At 48.0% G+C, this 22,675-nt stretch overlaps 2 protein-coding genes across 5 annotated transcripts; one reads left to right on the plus strand and one right to left on the minus strand.

Moving 5' to 3' along the window:
* Positions 1–738: 738 nt before the first annotated feature.
* PSMB1 (proteasome subunit beta 1) lies at positions 739–9,492 on the minus strand. Of its 2 annotated transcripts, XM_030447401.1 has the most exons (6): positions 9,112–9,313; positions 7,720–7,827; positions 5,787–5,868; positions 3,257–3,386; positions 1,660–1,766; positions 739–989 (listed from the first exon to the last, which is right to left on the minus strand). In XM_030447401.1, the coding sequence occupies exons 1-6, from the start codon at positions 9,213–9,215 to the stop codon at positions 804–806; spliced, it is 717 nt and encodes a 238-aa protein (XP_030303261.1). In that variant the 5' UTR covers positions 9,216–9,313; the 3' UTR covers positions 739–803. The 2 variants fall into 2 exon arrangements, with proteins under 2 accessions (XP_030303261.1, XP_030303262.1); XM_030447402.1 differs by lacking the exon at positions 7,720–7,827 and having other exon boundaries at positions 9,112–9,492.
* A 48-nt stretch (positions 9,493–9,540) lies between these two features.
* On the plus strand, positions 9,541–22,511 carry TBP (TATA-box binding protein). Of its 3 annotated transcripts, none has more exons than XM_030447398.1 (8): positions 9,541–9,662; positions 12,957–13,188; positions 13,792–14,138; positions 15,705–15,792; positions 18,731–18,822; positions 19,966–20,133; positions 20,390–20,484; positions 21,851–22,511. In XM_030447398.1, the coding sequence occupies exons 2-8, from the start codon at positions 13,135–13,137 to the stop codon at positions 21,928–21,930; spliced, it is 924 nt and encodes a 307-aa protein (XP_030303258.1). In that variant the 5' UTR covers positions 9,541–9,662; positions 12,957–13,134; the 3' UTR covers positions 21,931–22,511. The 3 variants fall into 3 exon arrangements, with proteins under 3 accessions (XP_030303258.1, XP_030303260.1, XP_030303259.1); XM_030447399.1 differs by having other exon boundaries at positions 9,575–9,630; positions 21,851–22,362; XM_030447400.1 differs by lacking the exon at positions 20,390–20,484 and having other exon boundaries at positions 9,565–9,662; positions 21,851–21,872.
* Positions 22,512–22,675: the final 164 nt, after the last annotated feature.

Raw genomic sequence — 22,675 nt, forward strand, 5'->3', positions numbered from 1 at the left:
TGAGGGACATGGGTTAGTGGTGAACTTCTGGCAATCTTGGAAGTTCTTTTCCAACCTAAATGATCCTGTGATTCTCTGTATCCTTTCCTGGCTCCAGACTGTGACAGGATTCCTGACCAGAGATGATTTGGGCCCTGGTGATGCAGCTCTGCCTTCTGAAAACCCAAACAATTCCCACAGGGGTTGTTCAGCACCTCAGTCCTCACCTGATGCCATCTCCCAAGAACCAAAAGCAGGCAGTGGGGCTACCAAACCCTCCAGACTTCCACAAGGACCCCAAACTGAGTTATTTCCCACCCAAAGCCAGACACAGATGTTGCTTCAGCTTTAGGACATGGAAACCCCAATGCAGAGAGCCCAGGGCTGAAGTCTGGAAGCTCCATTTAACATTTTTCCCTCTTGCAGAGGAATTTGTTTGATTCAGCTATTTCTGTGATCTCTGCAAGTGCAGAGAGGGCAAATGCCAAGAGGAAAAGTCAGAGATAAAGGAGACAGGAAAAGGCTGAACTGAAAGCATTATCAGAAGTCTGTGAGCCTAAGTTAATAAATTTACACTACTCCATGTTTTGGGTTTGGAAGAAAGGGATTAAACTAACACTGGAATTGGAGTGATCAGTGGATGGAGGTGAAATGAACCAAACTGACTCTTTTTAACACTTCATCCTGACCAGGAACTGCTCTGGTAAAGAGTTTCCTCAGAAACACTGCAACCAAAGAAAGCACTCAGCATTAAAGCACTCCAATTTCTTGACAGATTTTAATAAGACAAATGTCTTCTCAGCACAGGTTACAAGTGAACTGAGTTAGTCCTTCCTTAATGGGAAAGTTTCCTCTTTAATCCCATCTTTTGTGACAATGCAAATCTTAAGGGCATCCCCAGTGTAGACATCTCTCTCAGCAGCAGAAATGAAGACATCTTTCACCAGCTGCAAAGCCTTTTCCAGGGTCAGAGGAAGATGTTCCACATTCTGCATGTTCTTGAAGCCAATCTAAGGAGAGATGGAAATGTAAAAGGGGAGAATGTTCCTCCCAGCACCAAAGCTCTTCCAGCCTCTGCCCCAGGATGAGCAGATTGAGACAACTTTAAAAAGAAAAAAGAGTTGGTCTGGCTTAGAAACTTGGAGCTGGCACAAGAATTCCTCCAGAGAGGTTACAGGATCAGAACTTGGCCCGTGGTTACAGGAGGAACAGAGGAGATAAATCAGACACAACATCACTCATTCAGCATCACTGTCAGTGGAACAGAACTTCAGAATTTTATACAGCTGCCTGTTCAGTGATAAAATGCATAATAATGGCAAGATGTGTCATAAAATGGATCATAATACTTCTTAAAGCAGTATTATTTTATGCTAAGCAACAGGTTTGCATTATCAGCCAGGGGAAAAGCAGCTTCTCTGGGAAATATTTTCTCCACTGTCTTTTAAAAGCAGGGAGTTCACTGCTGGCAGTGTATTAAAAACCCAAACAGACTCCAAAGCAACACTGTCTGATTTCTCACCATTTGTTCATTGCAGCCCTACCTGTAATAAATTTCAAGCAAAGTTCACCAAAAGTAAAGCTGTGTTAAGTCTGGATGTTACAGATGTTGACTGAGACCACAAAAAAAATAATCAAAAAGCAGAAAATAACCCCCAGCCAGAAGGAAAACTCTTTTACCTGGTTATCAAGCAAGGGCTGCAGCATGGCACTGGCTGAGCCACCTGCTTTGTAGGAATCTCTCTGGTAGGAGCCCACTGGATCAAAGCTATAAACTGCTCCTTTCCCTAGGGAAAAAAAAACAAAAGAAATGATGATGTCATAGAATCATAGAATCCTTCCCTGGACCTGCTGGCCACGCTCTTCCTGAGCCAGCCCAGGATGCCATTGGCCTTCTTGGCCACCTGGGCACACTGCTGGCTCATGGTCACCTTCCTGTCAATCCAGACTCCCAGGTCCCTCTCTGTCTGGCTGCTCTCCAACCACTCTGTGCCCAGCCTGGAGCTCCCCATGGGGTTGTTGTGGCCAAAGTGCAGGACCCGGCACTTGGAATGTTGAACCTCATCCCGTTGGGATCATCCCAACTCTCCAGTCTGTCCAGGTCCCTCTGCAGAGCCCTCCTGCCTTCCAGCTGATCCACACTCCCCCCAGCTTAGTGTCATCTGTGAATTTGCTGATGATGGACTCAATCCCCTCATCTAAATCATCAATAAAGATATTGAACAGCACTGGGCCCAACACTGATCCCTGGGGGACACCACAGCCGCCATTTTGATGCAGCCCCGTTCAGCACCACTCTCTGGGCCCGGCCCTCCAGCCAGTTCCTAACCCAGCACAGGGTGCCCCTGTCCAAGCTGGGGGCTGACAGCTTTTTCAGGAGGATGCTGTGGGAGATGGTGTCAAAGGCCTTGCTGAAGTCCAGGCAGACCACATCCACAGCCTTCCCCTCATCCCCAGGCAGTCACCCGATGATAAAAGGATAAAAGGAATTATCCAGACAAGGTGAGGTCTGAGCTCCTGCACCCAGCCAGAACACAGCAGTGAAGGAACTCAACCAAAATGTAAGATAAGAGCCCATAGAAAGTTCTGGAAGGGCTGAATGTGACCCTGCAGCTGCCATGTAGTATGCCACTTATTCTACAACTAAATCCTAAATTGAGTTTATTTCTAAAACTTCCATTTTCCTCTTCAGCCTTTTCTGTTTATTCTTCTGAAACTAAATTCTAAATTGAGCTTATTTCTAAAATTTCCATTTTCCTCTTCAGTTTTTTTCAGTTTATTCTACAACTAACTCCTAAATTGAGTTTATTTCTAAAATTTTCCTCTTCAGCCTTTTTTTTTAGTTTATTCTAAAACTAAATCCTAAATGGAGTTTATTCCTACAATTTCCATTTTCCTCTTCAGCCTTTTTTTTTCAGTTTATCCTAAAACTAAATCCTAAATTGAGTTTATTTCTAAAACTTCCATTTTCCTCTTCAGCCTTATTTTTGGTTTATTCTAAAACTAAATCCTAAATTAAGTTTATTTCTAAAATTTTCATTTTCCTCTTCACCCTTTTTTATGGTTTATTCTACAACTAAGTTCTAAATTGAGTTTATTTCTAAAGTTTATTCTAAAACTAAATTCTAAATTGAGTTTCTTTCTAAAACTTCCATTTTCCTCTTCACCCTTTTTTTGTTTATTCTTCTAAAACTACATTCTAAATTGAGTTTATTCCTAAAATTCCCATTTTCCTCTTCAGCTTTTTTTTTTTTTCCCAGTTTATTTCAAGCCTTACCTTCCTCATCCAGCCCCCCAATGATGTTGTAGACATAGTAAGGGAAGAACCTCCTGGAGTAGAGGATTGTGGAGAGCATGGCAGCAATGGCCCCTGTGGTCATGGTCTTGTTGTTGGAATGTTTGTACATCTGCAGGGGGACAACAAGGGGACAACAAGGGGACAATCAGAGGCAGCTAAGAGGTGCTAAGGAACCACCAGATAACTGGGAACTGGTGCTGAGCAGGATGAGGAATGAGGGGATGCCCAGGGAACTCCCTGCTCTGACAGCAAAGCCTGATTAAAAAAGGCTTAATTAAAAATTAAGAGTTCAGAGAAAAACCCCAAAGGCTTCATCCTCTGCAGCTCCTCCACTCTTGGCAGATTTTACTGCTTTTCAGAGGAAAAACACAGCAAGGGGACACTCAGAAGGAGCTGAGAGGTGCTAAGGAACCACCAGATAACTGGGAAGTGGTGCTGAGCAGGATGAGGAATGAGGGGATGCCCAGGGAACTCCCTGCTCTGACAGCAAAGCCTTTGGGAAGGCAAAAATTAAAAATAAAAAACCCCAAAGGCTTCATCCTCTGCAGCTCCTCCACTCTTGGCAGATTTTACTGCTTTTCAGAGGAAAAACACAGCAAGGGGACACTGAGAGGCAGCTAAGGGGTGCTAGGGGACCACCAGATAACTGGGATGGCTAAGGAACCACCAGATAACTGGGAACTGGTGCTGAGCAGGATAAGGAATTCCCAGGGAACTCCCTGCTCTGACAGCAAAGCCTTTGAAAAGGCAAAAATTAAGAATTCAGAGCAAAACCCCTCAGATTTTACTGATTTTCAGGGTAAAAACCCAGAATCCATTTCCCCTGCCTGCCCTCCTGCAGCTATGGAATGAACACCTGAAGAAAGTGAGCAAAGCTCCCAGGTAAAACCTGCTCAGAGACCCCCAGGTGGCAGCTGGGATCCTCTTGCTCCATCCCTTCTCCTTTTCTCCTCCCAGCAGCCCCTCCAAATGAGGCTTAAAACTTCCCAGAGTGGGAGAACTTCCCTTGGAAAACCATTCTGTCCTCAGAGGGGTTAAATTTCCCTGGTGTCCAGTCAGAATTTCCCCAACATTTATTATTATCATGTTATAATAATATCATTATATTATATCAATCATATTACAATGATATTAATCATATTAAATTTATTTTTATTATTATTATATTGTGCTGAAAGGGGCCAGGAATGTTCCCAACATTTATTATTATCATATTATAATATATTATATTAATCATATAACATTTATATTAATCATATTATAATGATATTAATCATATTATATTTATTTTTCTTATTATTATATTGTGCTGAAAGGGGCCAGGAATGTTCCCAACATTTATTATCATATTATGATATAGTAGAATATAATATAATTATATTAATCATATTACAATGATATTAATCATATTACATTTATTTTTATGATTATTATATTGTGCTGAAAGGGGCCAGGGATGTTCCCAACATTTATTATTATCATATTATAATAATATATTATATTAATCATACAATGATATTAATCATATTACATTATTATTATTATTATTATTATTATTATTATTATTATTATTATTATTATTATTTTGTGCTGAAAGGGGCCAGGGATGTTCCCAACATTTATTATTATCATATTATAATATAATTATATTATATTGATCATATAACAATTATATTAATCATATTATATTTATTTTTATTATTATATTGTGCTGAAAGGGGCAAGGGATGTTCCCAACATTTATTATTATCATATTATAATAATATAATTATATTATATTAATCATATAACAATGACATTAATCATATTACATTTATTATTATTATTATTATTATTATTATTATTATTATTATTATATTGTGCTGAAAGGGGCCAGGGATGTTCCCAACATTTATTATTATTATATTATAATAATATAATTATATTAATCATATTACAATATTAATCATATTATAGATTATTATTATTATTATTATTATTATTATTATTATTATTATTATTATTATTTTGTGCTGAAAGGGGTCAGGAATGTTCCCAACATTTATTATTATCATATTATAATATAATTATATTATATTAATCATATTACAATGATATTAATCATATTATAGTTTTATTTTATTATTATTATTATTATTATTATTATTATTATTATTATTATATTGTGCTGAAAGGGGCCAAGGATGTTCCCAACATTTATTATTATCATATTATAATAATATAATTATATTATATTAATCATATTACAATGATATTAATCATATTATAGTTTTATTTTATTATTATTATTATTATTATTATTATTATTATTATTATTATTATTATTATTATTTTGTGCTGAAAGGAGCCAGGGATGTTCCCAACATTTATTATTATCATATTAGAATATCATTATATTCTATTAATCATACAAGAATGATATTAATCATATTACATTTATTTTTACTATTACTCTATTGTGCTGAAAGGGGTCAGGGATGTTCCTGGGGAGGGGGGGGCACTTGGTTACCTTCAGTCTGGCTTCAATGATTTTGGTCAGGGTGAGGCAGTCGCCATGGAAACCAGCACATCCAATAACTGTTTGTTCTGTTCTGCAAAGAGGGAAAAATCCAGCTGGGATTTCAGCTCCAGCACTCCCTGGGGTGTCAGGAAAACACCAACTGTGTTTTCAGCTTCTCCAACCCCCCCCCCAGGGAGTGTTTGTGGTGCAAAATGCAGTGAGAGGGGGGGTGTGGGGTTCAAAACGTTTCCTCAGCTCCAGCTGCAGGAGGAGAGCTTTGGAATGTGAGTTCCAGGCAAGTGGGGAGAGCCTGGAAAGCATCCATGTTCCCAAGGATTCCTGTTTCTAGTTTCTGGGCAAGATCAGAGAGATAAAGATCAAATCAGGAGTCACCCAGGAGCAATCTGAGTTCCTGTCATCTGGTGTCATTAATTAAAATCAATTAAAACTAATGAATTAAGGAATAAATAAAATACAACAAGAAGAAGGACAGAGGAGGAAGGGGAAGGGGAAGGGAAGGGGGAAGGGGGAAGGGGAAGGGAAGGGAAGGGGAAGGGGAAGGGGAAGGGGAAGGGAAGGGGAAGGGGAAGGGGAAGGCGAAGGGGAAGGGGAAAGGGAAGGGAACGGGAAAGGGGAAAGGGGAAGGGGAAAGGAAAGGGAAAAGAAAGGAAAGGGAAAGGGAGAGGAAAGGGAAAGGAAAGGGGGAAAAGGGAAAGGAAAGGAAAAGGGAAGAGGAAAGGGAAAGGGAAGGGAAAGGGAAAGGGAAAAGGGAAAGGACAGGAAAGGGAAGGGGAAGGGAAGGGGAAGGGAAGGGGGAAGGGGAAGGGGAAGGAGGAAGGGGAAGAGGAAAGGGAAAGGGGAAGGGGAAAGGAGAGGGGGAAGGGGGAAGGGGGAAGGGGAAAGGGGAAGGGGAAAGGGGAAGGGGAAGGGGAAGGGGAAGGGAAGGGAAAGGGAAGGGGAAGGGGAAGGGGGAAGGGAAGGGGAAGGGGGAAGGGGAAGGGAGGGGAAGGGGAGGGGAAGGGGAAGGGGAAGGGAAGGGGAAGGGGAAGGGGAAGGGAGGGAAGGGAAGGGAAGGAAGGGAAAGGGGAAGGGAAAGGGAATGGGAAATGGAAAGGGGGAAGGGAAAGGAAGGAGGGAAGGAAAGGAAGGGGAAGGGAAAGGAAGGGGAAGGGAAAGGAAGGGGAAGGGAAAGGAAGGGGAAGGGAAAGGAAGGGAAGGGAAAGGAAGGGGAAAGGAAGGAAGGGAAGGGAAAGGAATGGGAAGGAAGGAAGGGAGGGAAAGGAAGGGAAGAAAGGAAGGGAAGGAAAGGAGGGGAAGGGAAAGGAAGGGGAAGGGAGGAAGGGGAAGGGAGGAAGGGGAAGGGAGGAAGGGGAAGGGAGGGAGGAAGGGGAAGGAAGGAAGTGAGGGAAGGAAGTGAGGGAGGAAGTGAGGGAAGGAAGTGAGGGAAGGAAGTGAGGGAAGGAAGTGAGGGAAGGAAGTGAGGGAAGAAGGAAGGAAAGGAATCAATGATTTGTCCAGAGCTAGTGGCAGGCTCTGGGTAAAGCCCCTGCAGCAATCCCCAGAATGTCCCCAGCAGGTATTTGTAAGGCAAGGAGATGCCATCCAGGAGTCACAATGAGGACAAAATGACCACAAAAAGTTCCCTCAGGTTCTCCTCTCCTCCAAGCAGCACCTCTGCCAGGTGTTTGGCTGCTGAGCAACCCCAGCTGGACCAGCACCAAGTGTCCTGACCAAGCACAAAACCAAATTTTGCCTGAATTGAGACAAAAGTTCCTCTGATTATCCAACCACAAAACCCCAAACCACCTCCCCAAAATGTTCCCTCATCAGCCAGCATCAGGAGGGGAAGAAACCTCTGCTCACCCCACTCCTGCAGCACAGCAGAATCAAAGCTAAAGAGCTTTAAGCTGCATGAGATGTTGGGGAGTTGAGCTGCACTCACAGTTTGTAGCATTTGGGGCTGTCCCTGCAGTGGATTGAATAACCCTCACTCAGCCTGGTGTCAGAGGCAACAAGGGAAAAGTCTTCTCCAGCAATGGCCAACACAGTGCTTAGGGAAAGAAAAAAAAAAGAAATATTTATAAAATGATGACTTTTCAACATGTTTTTCCAGGCTACAGAGGAACAGACCAGGCAGAGTCACCCTCCTGAAAGAGTTTGGCTCTCCAAGCAAAACTCCCTCAGCCAAGTGCAACTCAGCCTGTGCTCAGCTCTGGGGAGGCCACAGCTTGAGTCCTGTGTCCAGTTCTGGGCCCCTCAGGAAGTTCAGGAAGGAGATTGAGGTGCTGGAGCAGGTCCAGAGAAGAGCAAGGAGGCTGGGAAGGGATCCAGCACAAGTGCTGTGAGGAAGGGCTGAGGGAGCTGGGGGTGTTGAGGCTGGAGAAGAGGAGGCTCAGGGGAGACCTCATCACTCTCTACAACTCCCTGAAAGGAGGTTGGAGCCAGGGGGGGGGTTGGGCTCTTTTCCCAGGCAACTCTCAGCAAGACAAGAGGGCACAAAAGGTCTCAAGTTGTGCCAGGGGAGGTTTAGGTTGGAGATGAGAAAGCATTTCTTTCTGGAGAGGGTGATCAGGCATTGGAATGGGCTGCCCAGGGAAGTAGTGGATTCTCCGTGTCTGGAGATCTTTCCAAAGAGCCTGGATGTGGCACTGAGTGCCATGGGCTGGGAACTGCAGCGGGAGTGGATCAAGGGTTGGACTTGATGATCTCTGAGGTCCCTTCCAACCCAGCCAGTTCTAGGGTTCTATGACTCTAAGCATCAGTGTCACTGCACTTAAATTACCACCACTTCTCCTCTGGTGACATCCCCAATAACCAGCTCTGGGATTGGCAGGTGTGTGGCACTGTTAAGCAGCACACAGCACGCAGAGGTTCTTAAAAAAGCAGTTAGGTGTTATTAAAAGTAAATAAAAGAGTCTAAATGACAGTGGCCTGGCCAGACTCTGTCACCAACTCAGAGCAGGTGCCTGCAGAACACCACACCGACCTCTGCCAGCTCTGACACGGTAGCTTGCGGCCCAGTTAGAGGTTTAAAATCAGGTGAAAGCCATCACAGGGCTTTCCTCTCCCACAACAAAGAACCCTGCGAGGAGTGGAAAGCTCTTCTTTCTCACCAGACCCCCGGAGAGCTCCAAGGACCCGCGGCACGCTCAGCCCCGGGCCCAAGCGCAGCTCTCCGCGGTGCTGCCTCTTTTTCTACGAAAAACCCCTCGTAACGGGAGGAAAAAAACCCCACAGACTCGGGTGGGGAGGCAACAGCAAGGCGCACCAGGCCCACCCCCTCCTCCCCTCCCCAGCCCCCGCTCCCCTCGTTTCCCCCCCGCCCCCTCCTCACCCTCCATTGAAGGTGTACGGCGAGAAGCGGTGCTGCACGGCGGGGCCGAGCCCGTAGCGGCTCTGGGCCCTGTCAGGGGGATAAGCACCGAGCGACAGCATCATCCCGGTGCTGCCTCACCGCAATATGGCGGCGGACACAGCCGGAAGCGCCGCTCTGGCAGAGCTACACCGCGGGCGGACTCGTCTCGACTGCTCTGGAGGACTTCGAAGCTCTGAGCCGCCCTGCCTACACCCCCCCTCCTCCCCTCGCTCCTGGCGGTTCCTCTGAGCCCAACCGCCCCCCCCCGCCCGGTACCGATACCGACACCGCCTAAAGCTTTTCCCTCACAGTTCAGCCCCCGACACACACACACAGAGGGGCTCTCAGTGAAGATGGCGGCACGCAGGGCGGTGCTGGCGGGCGGAAGTGACGCCATCAGGAGGCGCCGGCGGCGTTGGGCGCTCTGGGGTCCGGTGGGCGCCGTGAGGCGGCGGTGGCGGCAGCGGAAGGGACGGACCCGGCGGTACCGGCCCGCAGGTACCGAACCCCCGGTACCGACCCGCCCACAGGTACCGCTCCCCCTCCCATCCCGCTCCTCTGGGCCCCACTGCGGGTGCCGGCACCAGCGGAGCCGCCATGGCGCGGGCCGGAACGGGCCTGGAGGGCGGGGACAGTGCGAGGGTTCGGGTTTGGGTTCGGGTTCGGTCCGCACCTCCCCGCCGTGCCGCGGGTAGAGGGGTGATGGCCGCTACCCCTTTGTGAGGATCCGGGGCGTCTCGGGGCGGGATGTCCCGCGGGTGAGGGAGGGCGGGAGGGAACGGGGCTGCGGGCGGTTCGGTTCGGTTCGTGGGGCGGGGTGAGGGGTATGGGTGGCGGGGAGAAGCGGGGGGTGTGTGTGGGGAGGGGCTGTTTGCAGGCGTTGCTGCGGGTTGGGGATCCCGAAGGGGCGTGTCCGGGGGTGTCCCGTGTCTGCTGCCCCCACGTCCCCGTGGGATGGTGTCACAGAGAGGGACCGGGGGACACCGGGCTGGGGGGAAACGGGGCAGGAGCGAGGCCTGACAGCTCAGGGAGCAGGGGAAGTCCTGGGCTTCATCAGAAAAAAGGTGGGGAGGGCTCGTTCTGCCCCTCTGGTGTGAAGCTGTGCAGCCCCTGGCACGGGGAGAGCGAGAGAAAGGAGCAGAGAGTGAGAGGGTTGGGGGTGTTCAGCCTGGAGCAGATCCCAGAGGGGTCTTGGAGATCCTGCCAGGAGCTGAAGGGGCTGCAGGAAAACTGGGGAGGGACTTTTTCTATAGAATCCTAGAATCGACTGGGTTGGAAGGGAGCTCAGAGATCATCAAGTCCAACCCTTGATCCACTCCCGCTGCAGTTCCCAGCCCATGGCACTCAGTGCCACATCCAGGCTCTTTGGAAATAGCTCCAGACACGGAGAATCCACTACTTCCCTGGGCAGCCCATTCCAAGGTCTGATCACCCTCTCCAGAAAGAAATTCTTTCTCATCTCCAACCTAAACCTCCCCTGGCACAACTTGAGACCTTTTGTGCCCTCTTGTCTTGCTGAGAGTTGCCTGGGAAAAGAGCCCAACCCCCCCTGGCTTCCAACCTCCTTTCAGGGAGTTGGAGAGAGTGATGAGGTCTCCCCTGAGCCTCCTCTTCTCCAGCCTCAACACCCCAGCTCCCTCAGCCCTTCCTCACAGCACTTGTGCTGGATCCCTTCACAGCCTCCTTGCTCTTCTCTGGACCTGCTCCAGCACCTCAATCTCCTTCCTGAACTTCCTGAGGGGCCCAGAACTGGACACAGGACTCAAGCTGTGGCCTCCCCAGAGCTGAGCACAGGGGCAGAATCCATGGAGTGAGAGGATGAGGGGATCTGAAAGCAGAGGAGGGAGAAGGTTCCTCCCCCCAGCCCTGTGGTTCTGAGGCAGAAATGTTCCCCTTCTGGCAGAGGAGCAGCCTGGGGCTGGGGGGTTGCAGGAGAAACCTCTGCAGAACTCTGTCCCAGCTTCAGGTTCTGCTGGGTCTCATTGCCAGGCAGATTTGGGTTTTTCTGAGGAAATGTTGAGGCTTCTCATTTCCCCCCCTTCTGATTTTGCCCCCCCTTCTGATTTCCCCCCCTCTGATTTTCCCTCTTCTCATTTTCCCCCCTCCTGATTTTCCACCTCCTGATTTCCCCCCCTCCTCGTTTCCCCCCCTCCTCGTTTCCCCCCCTCCTCGTTTCCCCCCCTCCTCGTTTCCCCCCACCTCGTTACTTCCCACCTCGTTTCCCCCCACCTCGTTTCCCCCCCTCCTCGTTTCCCCCCCTCCTCGTTTCCCCCCCTCCTCGTTTCCCCCCTTCTCATTTCCCCCCCCCTCCTCATTTCCCCCCCTTCTGATTTTCCCCCCCTTCTGATTTTCCCCCCCTTCTGATTCCCCCCCTTCTGATTCCCCCCCCCTCTGATTCCCCCCCCTCTGATTCCCCCCCCTCTGATTCCCCCCCCTCTGATTTTCCCCCCCCCTCTGATTTTCCCCCCCCTCTGATTCCCCCCCCCTCTGATTTCCCCCCCCCTCTGATTTTCCCCCCCCTCTGATTTCCCCCCCTCTGATTTCCCCCCTCCTCATTTCCCCCCCTCCTCATTTCCCCCCCTTCTGATTTTCCCCCCTTCTGATTTTCCCCCCTCTGATTTTCCCCCTTCTCATTTTCCCCCTTCTGATTTCCCCCCTTCTCATTTCCCCCCCCTTCTCATTTCCCCCCCCTTCTCATTCCCCCCCTTCTGATTCCCACCCCTCTGATTCCCACCCCTCCTCATTTCCCCCCCTCCTCATTTCCCCCCCTCCTCATTTCCCCCCTCCTCATTTCCCCCCCTTCTCATTTCCCCCCCCTGATTCCCCCCCCCCCGATTCCCACCCCCCTGATTCCCACCCCCCCGATTCCCACTCCCATGATTCCCACCCCCTAGATTCCCACCCCCCTGATTCCCACCCCTCCTCATTTCCCCCCCTCCTCATTTCCCCCCCTCCTCATTTCCCCCCCTCCTCATTTCCCCCCCTCCTCACTTCCCCCCCTCCTCACTTCCCCCCCTCCTCACTTCCCCCCCTCCTCATTTCCCCCCCTCCTCATTTCCCCCCCTCCTCATTTCCCCCCCTCCTCATTTCCCCCATCCCCACCCTGGGGGTTCCCTGTTTAGTGTCTGGGGGGAGGGGAAGCAGAATCTCACGTTTTAGGGGGAAAAAAGTACAACTTTCAGCTGCAGACTGGACATCAATCCTGAGCTTTCACACCTTATAAAAAAAGGAAGAAAAAACCAAAAACCTGAATAGGTTTTCTTCCCATTTTGAGGTGGTCTAAATCTGACCTAAAAATAAGCAGGAGTTTTTCTGGGCAGTTGGTATCTAATTAAAAAAGCTACAAATTAACAGAAAAATGACATCAAGGCCTCACTTCTTAAGTTTCCCACTTGTGTTCTTTGTTTCCAGAACACAGCAGCAGAGCTACAGATGGGGGTAGCTTTAAAATAAATTAAAAAATCATGCAGGCATTGCCTTAATGTACCTGAAATTGGGTTTCATCTGTTCAGAAATCACAGGAAAGGTGTTGGGGTTCTCCTGGAAGTGAATGGAAGATGATTTCCTGGTCCTGCTTTGACCAGAGATGGTTTTTTCCATAGAAAACAAACACAAAAAAATATAAATTATTAGAAGCCCAAACCTTAACATTCCTGGGAAGAAATTGACAGTGGAATTTAATTAAAAAAAATAAAATAATCAGTGTATAATGTGTATAAATGTCCTCTCATGGTTGCTCAGGGGTGTCCCAGCAGCTGATGGGGTTGGGGTTTTGGGGTTTGGGTTTGATACCACTCTCAAGATGCTGCTTTTCCTCTTTTCAGGCTTGGATCAGTACTTGAGGCTCACCAGACATTTCCCTGGAGCTGGTGGTTTCCTGACACTTTCAGCTGGGCTCAAGAAGCTTTTTGTGGGAATGTTTTAAAGGGTTAAAAAACCCTCAAGGATTCGAAGTCGTTTTAAATTTACTGCAAGAAATCCTTCTGGCTTCACTGAGGAATCATGGATCAGAACAACAGTTTGCCCCCCTATGCTCAGGGCTTATCCTCCCCTCAGGTAAAATCCAATAATTTGATTTACAAATGGGATCTGAGTTCCTTTGTTAAAATGTTTTCTGTTTCTTCAGCCTCACTTCAGGGTTTGTTGTGGGTTTTTTTTTTTTATGAGCAGATCTGAAACTCCCAGCCAGGTAGTGAGTAACATCAGGATCAAGCAGGACTCTAAAACAATCAGATGTTCTAGCCAGAGGTCTAAGAAACACCTGAGGTTCCTTCCAGTTGAAACTTGGCTGAGAAGCTGGAAAAATCAATTTTGTTTTGGTGATTGCACCCCAGGGAACTTTTGGGCAGGGGGGGTTGGGCAGAGTCTGGGTTCTCACCTCAGCATCCCAGCTGGAGACAAGCAGAGAAGTGACAGATCCCTCCAGGCAGGATTTAATCCTGGAGCAGAGCTGTGTTCCCAAGGGCTTTCTGCTTTTCCTGAGCTTTCCCAAAGGCTTTCTGGTTTTTTTTCTCTCTGTTCCTGATGGTTCTGTCCTGGTTGGATCAGTTTCCACACCCTGGGTTTACACCGATTTCTTTCCAGACTCCTGCAAACTTTATAAACCCTTGCCTGAGTCAAAAAGATCTGTGCTTTCTCTTTCCACCTTTCCTTCTGCAGGGTGCAATGACTCCAGGAATTCCCATTTTCAGCCCAATGATGCCCTATGGCACAGGACTGACACCTCAGCCTGTCCAGAGCACCAACAGCCTCTCCATCCTGGAGGAGCAGCAGCGCCAGCAGCAGCAGCAGCAGCAGCAGCAACAACAGGCAGCCCAGCAATCCACATCCCAGCAAGCCACCCAGGGGACATCTGGTCAAACCCCCCAGCTCTTCCACTCACAGACTCTTACCACAGCCCCTCTCCCAGGGACCACCCCCCTCTATTCCTCCCCCATGACTCCCATGACTCCCATCACTCCTGCAACGCCGGCATCCGAGAGCTCCGGGATAGTGCCACAGCTCCAGTGAGTGTCCCTTGGGAACTGGGTGCTTCGTTTTGGTAGGAAGGGAGATGCTGAGAATTTAGGGCTCTCCTCTAGCCACAGGAGTCATTTGTTTGCCCTTTTCTTTGTAGCTTAGCTTGGTTACTAAAGCACTTTGTGATACGAACAGTTTCTTGGGGATTTGTCAGCCAAACATCTTTTGAGCACCCCCTGGAGGATTTTGTCTTGATTTGGCACTGCAGCTTTTCACTCCCTGCTCCCTAGCAGTGGGTGATGCTTTAGCTGTAAGGGTTATCTGGATTAATAAGCTGCTATTTCAAAATATGTGTGCCTGGAAGCATTTGTTCCCATCTGCAATCAGCTGGGGACATGGGGCTCACAGGGAGGCAGAGAGCTCCACTTGACACAGGACCTGTCACAGCTGAAAAGGGGATGGCAAGGGCAGAGGGGAAGAAACCAGTTGCTAGTCCAGGAGCTAGAGCTGAGTTGTCCTTAACACTCCTCCCCTTCCCCCATTTCCCCCTTCCCCCATTTCCCCCTTCCCCTCCCTTTCCCCCTTTCCCCCTTTCCCCCTGTTCCCTTTCCCCCTGTTCCCTTTCCCCCTGTTCCCTTTCCCCCTGTTCTCTTTTTACCCCCCCTTTCCCCCCTTCCTTTCCCCCTTCCTTTCCCCCCTTCCTTTCCCCCTTCCTTTCCCCCTTCCTTTCCCCCTTCCTTTCCCCCTTCCTTTCCCCCCTTCCTTTCCCCCCTTCCTTTCCCCCCTTCCTTTCCCCCCTTCCTTTCCCCCCTTCCTTTCCCCCCTTCCTTTCCCCCCTTCCCTTCCTTTCCCCCCTTCCCTTCCTTTCCCCCCTTCCTTTCCCCCCTTCCTTTCCCCCCTTCCTTTCCCCCTTCCTTTCCCCCTTCCTTTCCCCCCTTCCTTTCCCCCCTTCCTTTCCCCCCTTCCTTTCCCTCCTTCCCTTCCTTTCCCCCCTTCCTTTCCCCCCTTCCTTTCCCCCCTCTCCTCCCTTCACCTCTCTGTGGCTACAGCAGAGTTTGGGATAGAGGAAAAAAAGAAACACCAGAACAGGGTCTAGGACCCCAGGTATGGAAGTGTTTTCACCCAACTTGAGTTTCCAGCAGCAGTTTTACAGAAGGCATCCAGAGAGAAATGGTTGGAAATGTGAGTTTTGCACTGAAAGAGTGGATTCCATTGTGAGGCCTCCCAGATTTCAGAGTTTTCCCATAAATGCTGCCTCGTTTTTTCCTGTTTTCAGCAGCTTGTGGGGGGGGGGCTCTCAGCATTCAGACTTTTTCCTGCCAAACTGAAAGAGAGATTCTTCTTGTGAGACACTTTTCATAACAGCAGATAAGGAGGGGTTGGCAGTTGTGCCTTAGGAGCTTTTGCCCTAAAAAAGCAGATTCCTGAGGCAGAACCCTGCTCACTGCTCCTGGCAGCTGGAAAAATCTGCTGGACTCACTCAGAGAAACAAATTTAAAAGAAAAACACACAACCCTCCCCAAAACCAAAATAATCAATGATGGTTAAGAGCAAGGAAGGTGCCTGAATTCTTTTCTTGCCTTTTTTAATTCATTTCTCTGAACTGTCCCCAGGAATATTGTGTCCACAGTCAACCTTGGCTGCAAACTTGACCTAAAAACCATCGCGCTTCGTGCCCGAAATGCTGAGTACAATCCCAAGGTAAGAGGAATGCTCAGAGCTCCCCCTGCAGCAGATCTGTTTGGGGGTGTACTTTGCTGCAGAGAGACTGAAAAAAAAAAACCCCTTTCTACTCTAGCTGGAGTTTTGTGCTGCAGTTAAAAAAAGAAATCTGTAATAAACTTAGAACGTGCTGTCAGACTGGTAGGAAAGTGTTCTGGTGGTGCTGCTGCTGTGTGGGTTTAGAAAGAACACAGCAGATTGAGGAAAAACCCAAGAAAATAAGGTGTTTCCTTGCTCATTGGGGTGGCTCCTTGAAATGGGATCACCCAGACACCATTTCTAAGGAAAGTTTGGATGTTGTGTTGTTGAACTGACTTGAGAAAGGTTCCTGAGCCTTCCTTGAGGAGGATTCTGCTTTCTCGGGGTGTTTTGTTGTTAATTCAACATTTGGGATTTTGCTGCAGTTTATCCCAACCCTGCTCTCTAAAATTAGAAGCTTGCAGGATAAATAACTGGTGGTATCAACTGATGTCAGTGCTGCTTTTACATAATTAAATGAGTAATTTTTTTGCAGCAGAAATTCCAGGGGTAGGTGGGTGGGTGTGTAAAACTTGCAGGCTTGAAAAATCAAGAAGAGATGTTGGATTTTTCCACAGTGGAGATAAAGAAAAACTACATAACTTTTAGTCAGCAGATCCATCTGTCCAGGGAAGGTGTTCCTTGGCTGTCATTTTTTGAAGCCACAGTTTGAGCAAGGTGCTGTTCATAGAATCATAGAATCATAGAATCATAGAATTAGCCGGGTTGGAAGGACCTCAGAGATCATCTAGTCCAACCCTTGACCCACCGGAGCAGTTGCTAGACCATGGCACTGAGTGCCACATCCAGTCTTTTTTTAAATGTCTCCAGGGACAGAGAATCTACCACCTCACCGGGCAGTCCATTCCATAGCCTGATCACCCTCTCCGTGAAGAAATTCTTTCTAATATCTAACCTAAACCTCCCCTGGCACAACTTAAGACTGTGTCCTCTTGTCTTGTTGAAGGTCGTCTGTGAAAAGAGTCCAGTTCCCACCTCGCTACAGCCTCCTTTCAGGGAGTTGTAGGCAGCAATGAGGTCTCCCCTGAGCCTCCTCTTCTTCAGGCTGAACAGCCCCAGCTCTCTCAGCCTCTCCTCATAGGGCCTGTGCTCGAGTCCCTTCACCAGCCTGGTTGCCCTCCTTTGGACCTGTTCCAGGACCTCTACATCCTTCTTAAACTGAGGGGCCCAGAACTGGACACAGTACTCGAGGTGTGGCCTAACCAGGGCTGAGCACAGGGGAAGAATCACCTCCCTGGACCTGCTGGTGACGCTGTTTCTGATACAGGCCAGGATGCCATTGGCCTTCTTGGCCACCTGGGCACACTGCTGGCTCATGTTCAGTTTCTTGTTGATGCAGACTCCCAGGTCCCTTTCTGCCTGGCTGCTCTCCACACCACACCCTGGGTTGTGGCAGGGTGCAGGGGGAGTGAGTCCAAGTGAAATCTCCCAGGAAAAGAGGGGCTCCTGTGAGGGCACCCCCAGCAACTGCCTGCTCCACAAAGTTTGGAAGAGGGTTTGGAAATGCAGGCAGAGCTGTGGGGGTAACTGGAAGGAAAAGTTGGAGCTAACCAGGCTGCTGTGGTAGCTGAGGTGACTTATACAGAACTTTGATGTCCAGCTGCTCTGTTTGGTTTTTAACAGTTGCCATTTTTTTTAAGAGACCCAAACAAAGCCCATCACAAACTACTTGCAGGTTGCTCGTCTCCCACCCTGCTTGTAACAGCTCAAGTTTCAAGACCTATGGAGGAATTTTATTTATTTATTTTAAAGATTGGCTGTCTTGCAGCTGTCAGCATTCTTTATGTGTTGCAGGCTCAGCAGTGATTTGGGTCAAACAGAAATTCAGTGCTAAATATTTTGTCTGACTCTCAGTGTGAAGCTGCTCTAGAATTTCATAGAATTTCATAGAATTGGCTGGGTTGGAAGGTGTAGCAGGAAGAGCCTTTCTTGCTCCTGAGGCTCGACGACCTGCTGGCCTCTCCATTGCCTCGCACAGGAGTGAGCTGCTCTCTGTGGGTGTGTGTCCCACCTTTATTGGCCCCCTGGTAATAGGGGGCCTGCCCTAACCAGGCACAGGTGGACTCACACCCACTCTTTGGCAACTCGAGGCACCTGGTTTATCTTGTTTCTCTACAGGAAGGGACCTCAGAGATCATCAAGTCCAACCCTTGATCCACTCCCGCTGCAGTTCCCAGCCCATGGCACTCAGTGCCACATCCAGGCTCTTTGGAAATATCTCCAGACACGGAGAATCCACTACTTCCCTGGGCAGCCCATTCCAATGCCTGATCACCCTCTCCAGAAAGAAATTCTTTCTCATCTCCAACCTAAACCTCCCCTGGCACAACTTGAGACCTTTTGTGCCCTCTTGTCTTGCTGAGAGTTGCCTGGGAAAAGAGCCCAACCCCCCCTGGCTCCAACCTCCTTTCAGGGAGTTGGAGAGAGTGATGAGGTCTCCCCTGAGCCTCCTCTTCTCCAGCCTCAACACCCCCAGCTCCCTCAGCCCTTCCTCACAGCACTTGTGCTGGATCCCTTCACAGCCTCCTTGCTCTTCTCTGGACCTGCTCCAGCACCTCAGTCTCCTTCCTGAACTTCCTGAGGGGCCCAGAACTGGACACAGGACTCAAGCTGTGGCCTCCCCAGAGCTGAGCACAGGGGCAGAGTCCCTTCCCTGGACCTGCTGGCCACGCTCTTCCTGAGCCAGCCCAGGATGCCATTGGCCTTCTTGGCTACCTGGGCACTTGAAATTTAAGCATTTCAAGTCAATTTTGAGGTATCCATGTGTCTGAGCTTGGCAGTTCTCTGCAGCAGAGGTGGAACTTGCTGCTTGGATGATGCAGGTTGGGTTTGGATGTAATTGCAACACTCTCTCAGTAACTCAACTCTCCCATTCCAGCGTTTTGCTGCTGTTATTATGAGAATAAGAGAGCCACGTACCACTGCACTGATATTCAGCTCTGGGAAAATGGTCTGCACAGGAGCTAAAAGGTATGTTCAGTCACTACAGGCACACTCAGCCTCTTTTCTCTTGCACCAGGATGCTTTGGAAGTATTGGATACTTCCTTTGTATTGTGTAATTCCTTTGGAATTATTTGTATATAGGATTTGCATACATGCAAAAAAGTTGCCCAGGGCCAAATAAATTTGCTGCCCACTTATTTCAAGTGGACTCAGAGATGAATTTACTTAAAAAGCCTTTTCATGACTAAAAGAACTTCCCCTGCAAAAGGGGGAATGGCAGTTCTGCTTCTGCAGCTCTTTCATAGTCTGATAACCTGGTTAGTGGAGGTTACTCCACACACATTTTTGGTTTTGCTGTTACCTTTTTTAATTTCTTCCCTAATAATTTAAAAATGTCAATGACTGTGCACAGGAACTTCTTAAAACTGCAGGGGCAGAGGAAGAGTGACTCCATTTGAAGAGTTTCATTCATCACAGGCCAAGCACTTCCAGTCTCTGGTCCCTGTGTAGTCTGGTCTGTTCTTGGCACAATCCTTGAAAGATAAGAATTGAAGCTTAACCCCAGTGGGCAGGAGAGAAATTCTGCTCTGAAAAAGTCTCTCAGGAATCCAGAAGGAATGAGCTGATGAGCAGAGCTGAATGGAGCTGCAGGGGCAGCTCAGTCTCTGCCTGGTGACCCTTGGAGTTGTCTTACTCAGCTTCAGGAGCAACCAGGTCCTCAGACTGAGTTCTGCACCAGCCTCTGAGGCAGAGCACTTCCATTAAACCAAGGTTTGAATGTCTGGGCTGAATCAAGCAGAGGATTTGCTTGCAGATTTTTATAGAAAAATGCATTTTCTAGCAGCAGTAGCAGTTCAAAGATGTTTGCCACTGAAAATGGTTTCCATGTGCCAGGAGAGGGAGCCCAGGCAGGATTTTAGGAGTGTGAAATATGTGGATTTATAATTTACTGTACAGCATGTACAGCTTTAATGGTGCTCAGGATCCTGGTACTTAAATTAGCATGCAAAGCAGTGCTGGTTGTTAATTTGGGATGTAAAAACTTTGCATGTCACCCTCTCTGCCCCAACACAGATTTTTCTTTTTCCCAGTTAAATATTTGTGGTTTGTTGCTCTGGGTTTCAATACTTAACAGAGGAAATAACATGGATATCCTTTCTTCACTTCAGTGAGGAGCAATCCAGACTGGCAGCAAGGAAATATGCAAGAGTTGTTCAGAAACTGGGATTTCCTGCCAAGTTTTTGGATTTTAAAATCCAGAACATGGTGGGCAGCTGTGATGTGAAATTTCCCATCAGATTAGAGGGATTGGTACTCACACACCAGCAGTTCAGCAGGTAAAAAAAAATAAAGGTTTCTGTTTCATTCCTGCCACACACTGAGAAGCTTAGAGAGTGACATCTTGCTTGGATCATCCCCCTACATCCCTGTTCCCACCACAGCTCTGCCTCAGGAATACCTGAGGCTGTCCAATGAACCCATCCATCCCATTCCCTGGGAATTCTCCCAAGTTTCAGTGAGGTCTGTCCCCTGCCCGTGGCTGAAGATGTGTTTGCAAGGAAGTTTTAACAGTGTCACTCTCTTCCCTTACAGCTATGAGCCAGAATTGTTTCCTGGCTTAATCTACAGAATGATCAAGCCCAGAATTGTTCTGCTTATTTTTGTTTCTGGAAAAGTGGTTTTAACTGGTAAGTGAAGAGAGAATCTTACTCAGGAGGTTAAGTGGAGACAGAGAACACCCAGTGGGACTGAGCCTGTAACTTGCTGGGTGCTTCCCTTGGAGAAGACAGACAGATAGACAGACAGACAGACTCAGTCAGTGCCTGAGGATGCACAGAGCAATCCCTGTGTTTGGCTAAAAGCAAGGATCATGGATCCTGATCAGTTCTGCAGGTGCCCAAAAGGCTGCAGGGGGGCAGGGAGTGTTTCTGGCAAAAATCTGAAATCTGAGCTGTGCTCTGCCAGCTTGGCTGGAGGCTCTGTCCTTCTCCTGGGATACAGCAGCCAAAAAAGGGGAGACAGCTGAGCCCCAGGAGCTCCTCAACCATTCCACCTCCACCTTTGTTTTTCTCCTCATGCTCTCTTACTCTGGAGAAAAAACAAAAGAAACATAAAAACTCAGGTGAAAGGAGTTGTCCCTCCTGCAAGTGCTGGGTCTCTGCAGCTGTCTGTATGCCCCAGATGTCCACACACCCCCCAAAAAAAAAAGCTCCAGCAGTTAAGCCCTTGTGCAGAAACTGCCTGTAGGGCTGGAGTCTCCTGTGGAAATTATATGAGATAAATCTGATCTGCAAAGGGCAGCATAAGTAGAAAGATGTTAACAGAAGTTTAATCAAAATAATTAGTGAGAAGGCTGGTAAGGTATGTTCTATATAAAGTGTGTATAATAAACCCTAATAGAGTGGGGATTCATGAATATTAAAGGCTTTATGTAGTCATTCACAGAATCCTAGAATTGGCTGGGTTGGAAGGGACCTCAGAGATCATCAAGTCCAACCCTTGATCCACTCCCGCTGCAGTTCCCAGCCCATGGCACTCAGTGCCACATCCAGGCTCTTTGGAAAGATCTCCAGACACGGAGAATCCACTACTTCCCTGGGCAGCCCATTCCAATGCCTGATCACCCTCTCCAGAAAGAAATTCTTTCTCATCTCCAACCTAAACCTCCCCTGGCACAACTTGAGACCTTTTGTGCCCTCTTGTCTTGCTGAGAGTTGCCTGGGAAAAGAGCCCAACCCCCCCCTGGCTCCAACCTCCTTTCAGGGAGTTGGAGAGAGTGATGAGGTCTCCCCTGAGCCTCCTCTTCTCCAGCCTCAACACCCCCAGCTCCCTCAGCCCTTCCTCACAGCACTTGTGCTGGATCCCTTCACAGCCTCCTTGCTCTTCTCTGGACCTGCTCCAGCACCTCAATCTCCTTCCTGAGGGGCTGAGGGGCCCAGAACTGGACACAGGACTCAAGCTGTGGCCTCCCCAGAGCTGAGCACAGGGGCAAATAAACCCCAAAGCTGAAATGGTTTGGCAAAAAGCAATTTTTTCCTTCCTCTCTTTTTCCAGGTGCTAAAGTACGAGCAGAAATCTACGAGGCATTTGAAAACATCTATCCTATTTTAAAGGGCTTCAGAAAGACCACGTAACAGTTTCTCCATCCTTCAGAGAAACTGGGGGGGGTGTATTTGAAAAAGGTTTTGTGTATGGCACAGTGGCCAGAAGAGATGGACTTCCAGTGAAACTGCAACACCAGGACTCATTTCCCAGTTAGTGCCTAGATCCCTGCTGCTGGAGGGGATCTGTAATCCTGATTCTGTCTACTGAGTTACTGTGAGTTGCTTTATGGGGCTGTTCCTGGAGCAGTCCCCCCAAGTTTTATTTATATTCTAGCTTTTAAATAGTTTTAATGCCAGTTGTATTAATAGAAAACACAGAAGTTGGTTGAAACAAATGCAACTGTGTTACTCAGTGTATAGACCACTTATTGCCATGTATATATGTTTTAACTTCCTTCCATAAGACCATGGTTTTTATAATTTTCAGAACTTTAGCTTTTAATGTTTTTCAATTAAATTTCTTTGGTGCCAGACACATTCCCTCTTTCCAGTATTAAGCAAGACAGAATAAATTTATTAATGAGAATGGCTCACTGTACATATATATAATATATACCTTCCTTCTCTTTCCTCCTTCAGCTCCACCTGTACAATAAATCCTGTTTATACAATTATGGGAACTGTCTTCATGAATTTTAAAATTCAGCTGCTAGACTGAAATACATTGAAAACTGCCTTTTTTAAAAAAAAATCCAGATTTTTCAATCCCACCTGCACATTCCTGTATATTTACCCTTGAATAACCACTCCATCAGAACACCTACCAATGCAAAGG

This window comes from Calypte anna, chromosome 3 (assembly GCF_003957555.1).
Source record: "Calypte anna isolate BGI_N300 chromosome 3, bCalAnn1_v1.p, whole genome shotgun sequence".
Taxonomy (NCBI): Eukaryota; Metazoa; Chordata; class Aves; order Apodiformes; family Trochilidae; genus Calypte; species Calypte anna.

Coding starts and splice junctions, on each gene's coding strand:
- PSMB1 (XM_030447401.1), bottom strand. CDS start 9,215: ATGATGCTGTCGCTCGGTGCTTATCCCCCTGACAGGGCCCAGAGCCGC. Junction 7,828..9,111: donor CCGTACACCTTCAATGGAGG/GTGAGGAGGGGG, acceptor TCTTTCCCTAAG/CACTGTGTTGGCCATTGCTG. Junction 3,387..5,786: donor TCATTGAAGCCAGACTGAAG/GTAACCAAGTGC, acceptor GTCCCCCTGCAG/ATGTACAAACATTCCAACAA.
- TBP (XM_030447398.1), top strand. CDS start 13,135: ATGGATCAGAACAACAGTTTGCCCCCCTATGCTCAGGGCTTATCCTCC. Junction 13,189..13,791: donor AGGGCTTATCCTCCCCTCAG/GTAAAATCCAAT, acceptor TTCCTTCTGCAG/GGTGCAATGACTCCAGGAAT. Junction 15,793..18,730: donor ATGCTGAGTACAATCCCAAG/GTAAGAGGAATG, acceptor CTCCCATTCCAG/CGTTTTGCTGCTGTTATTAT.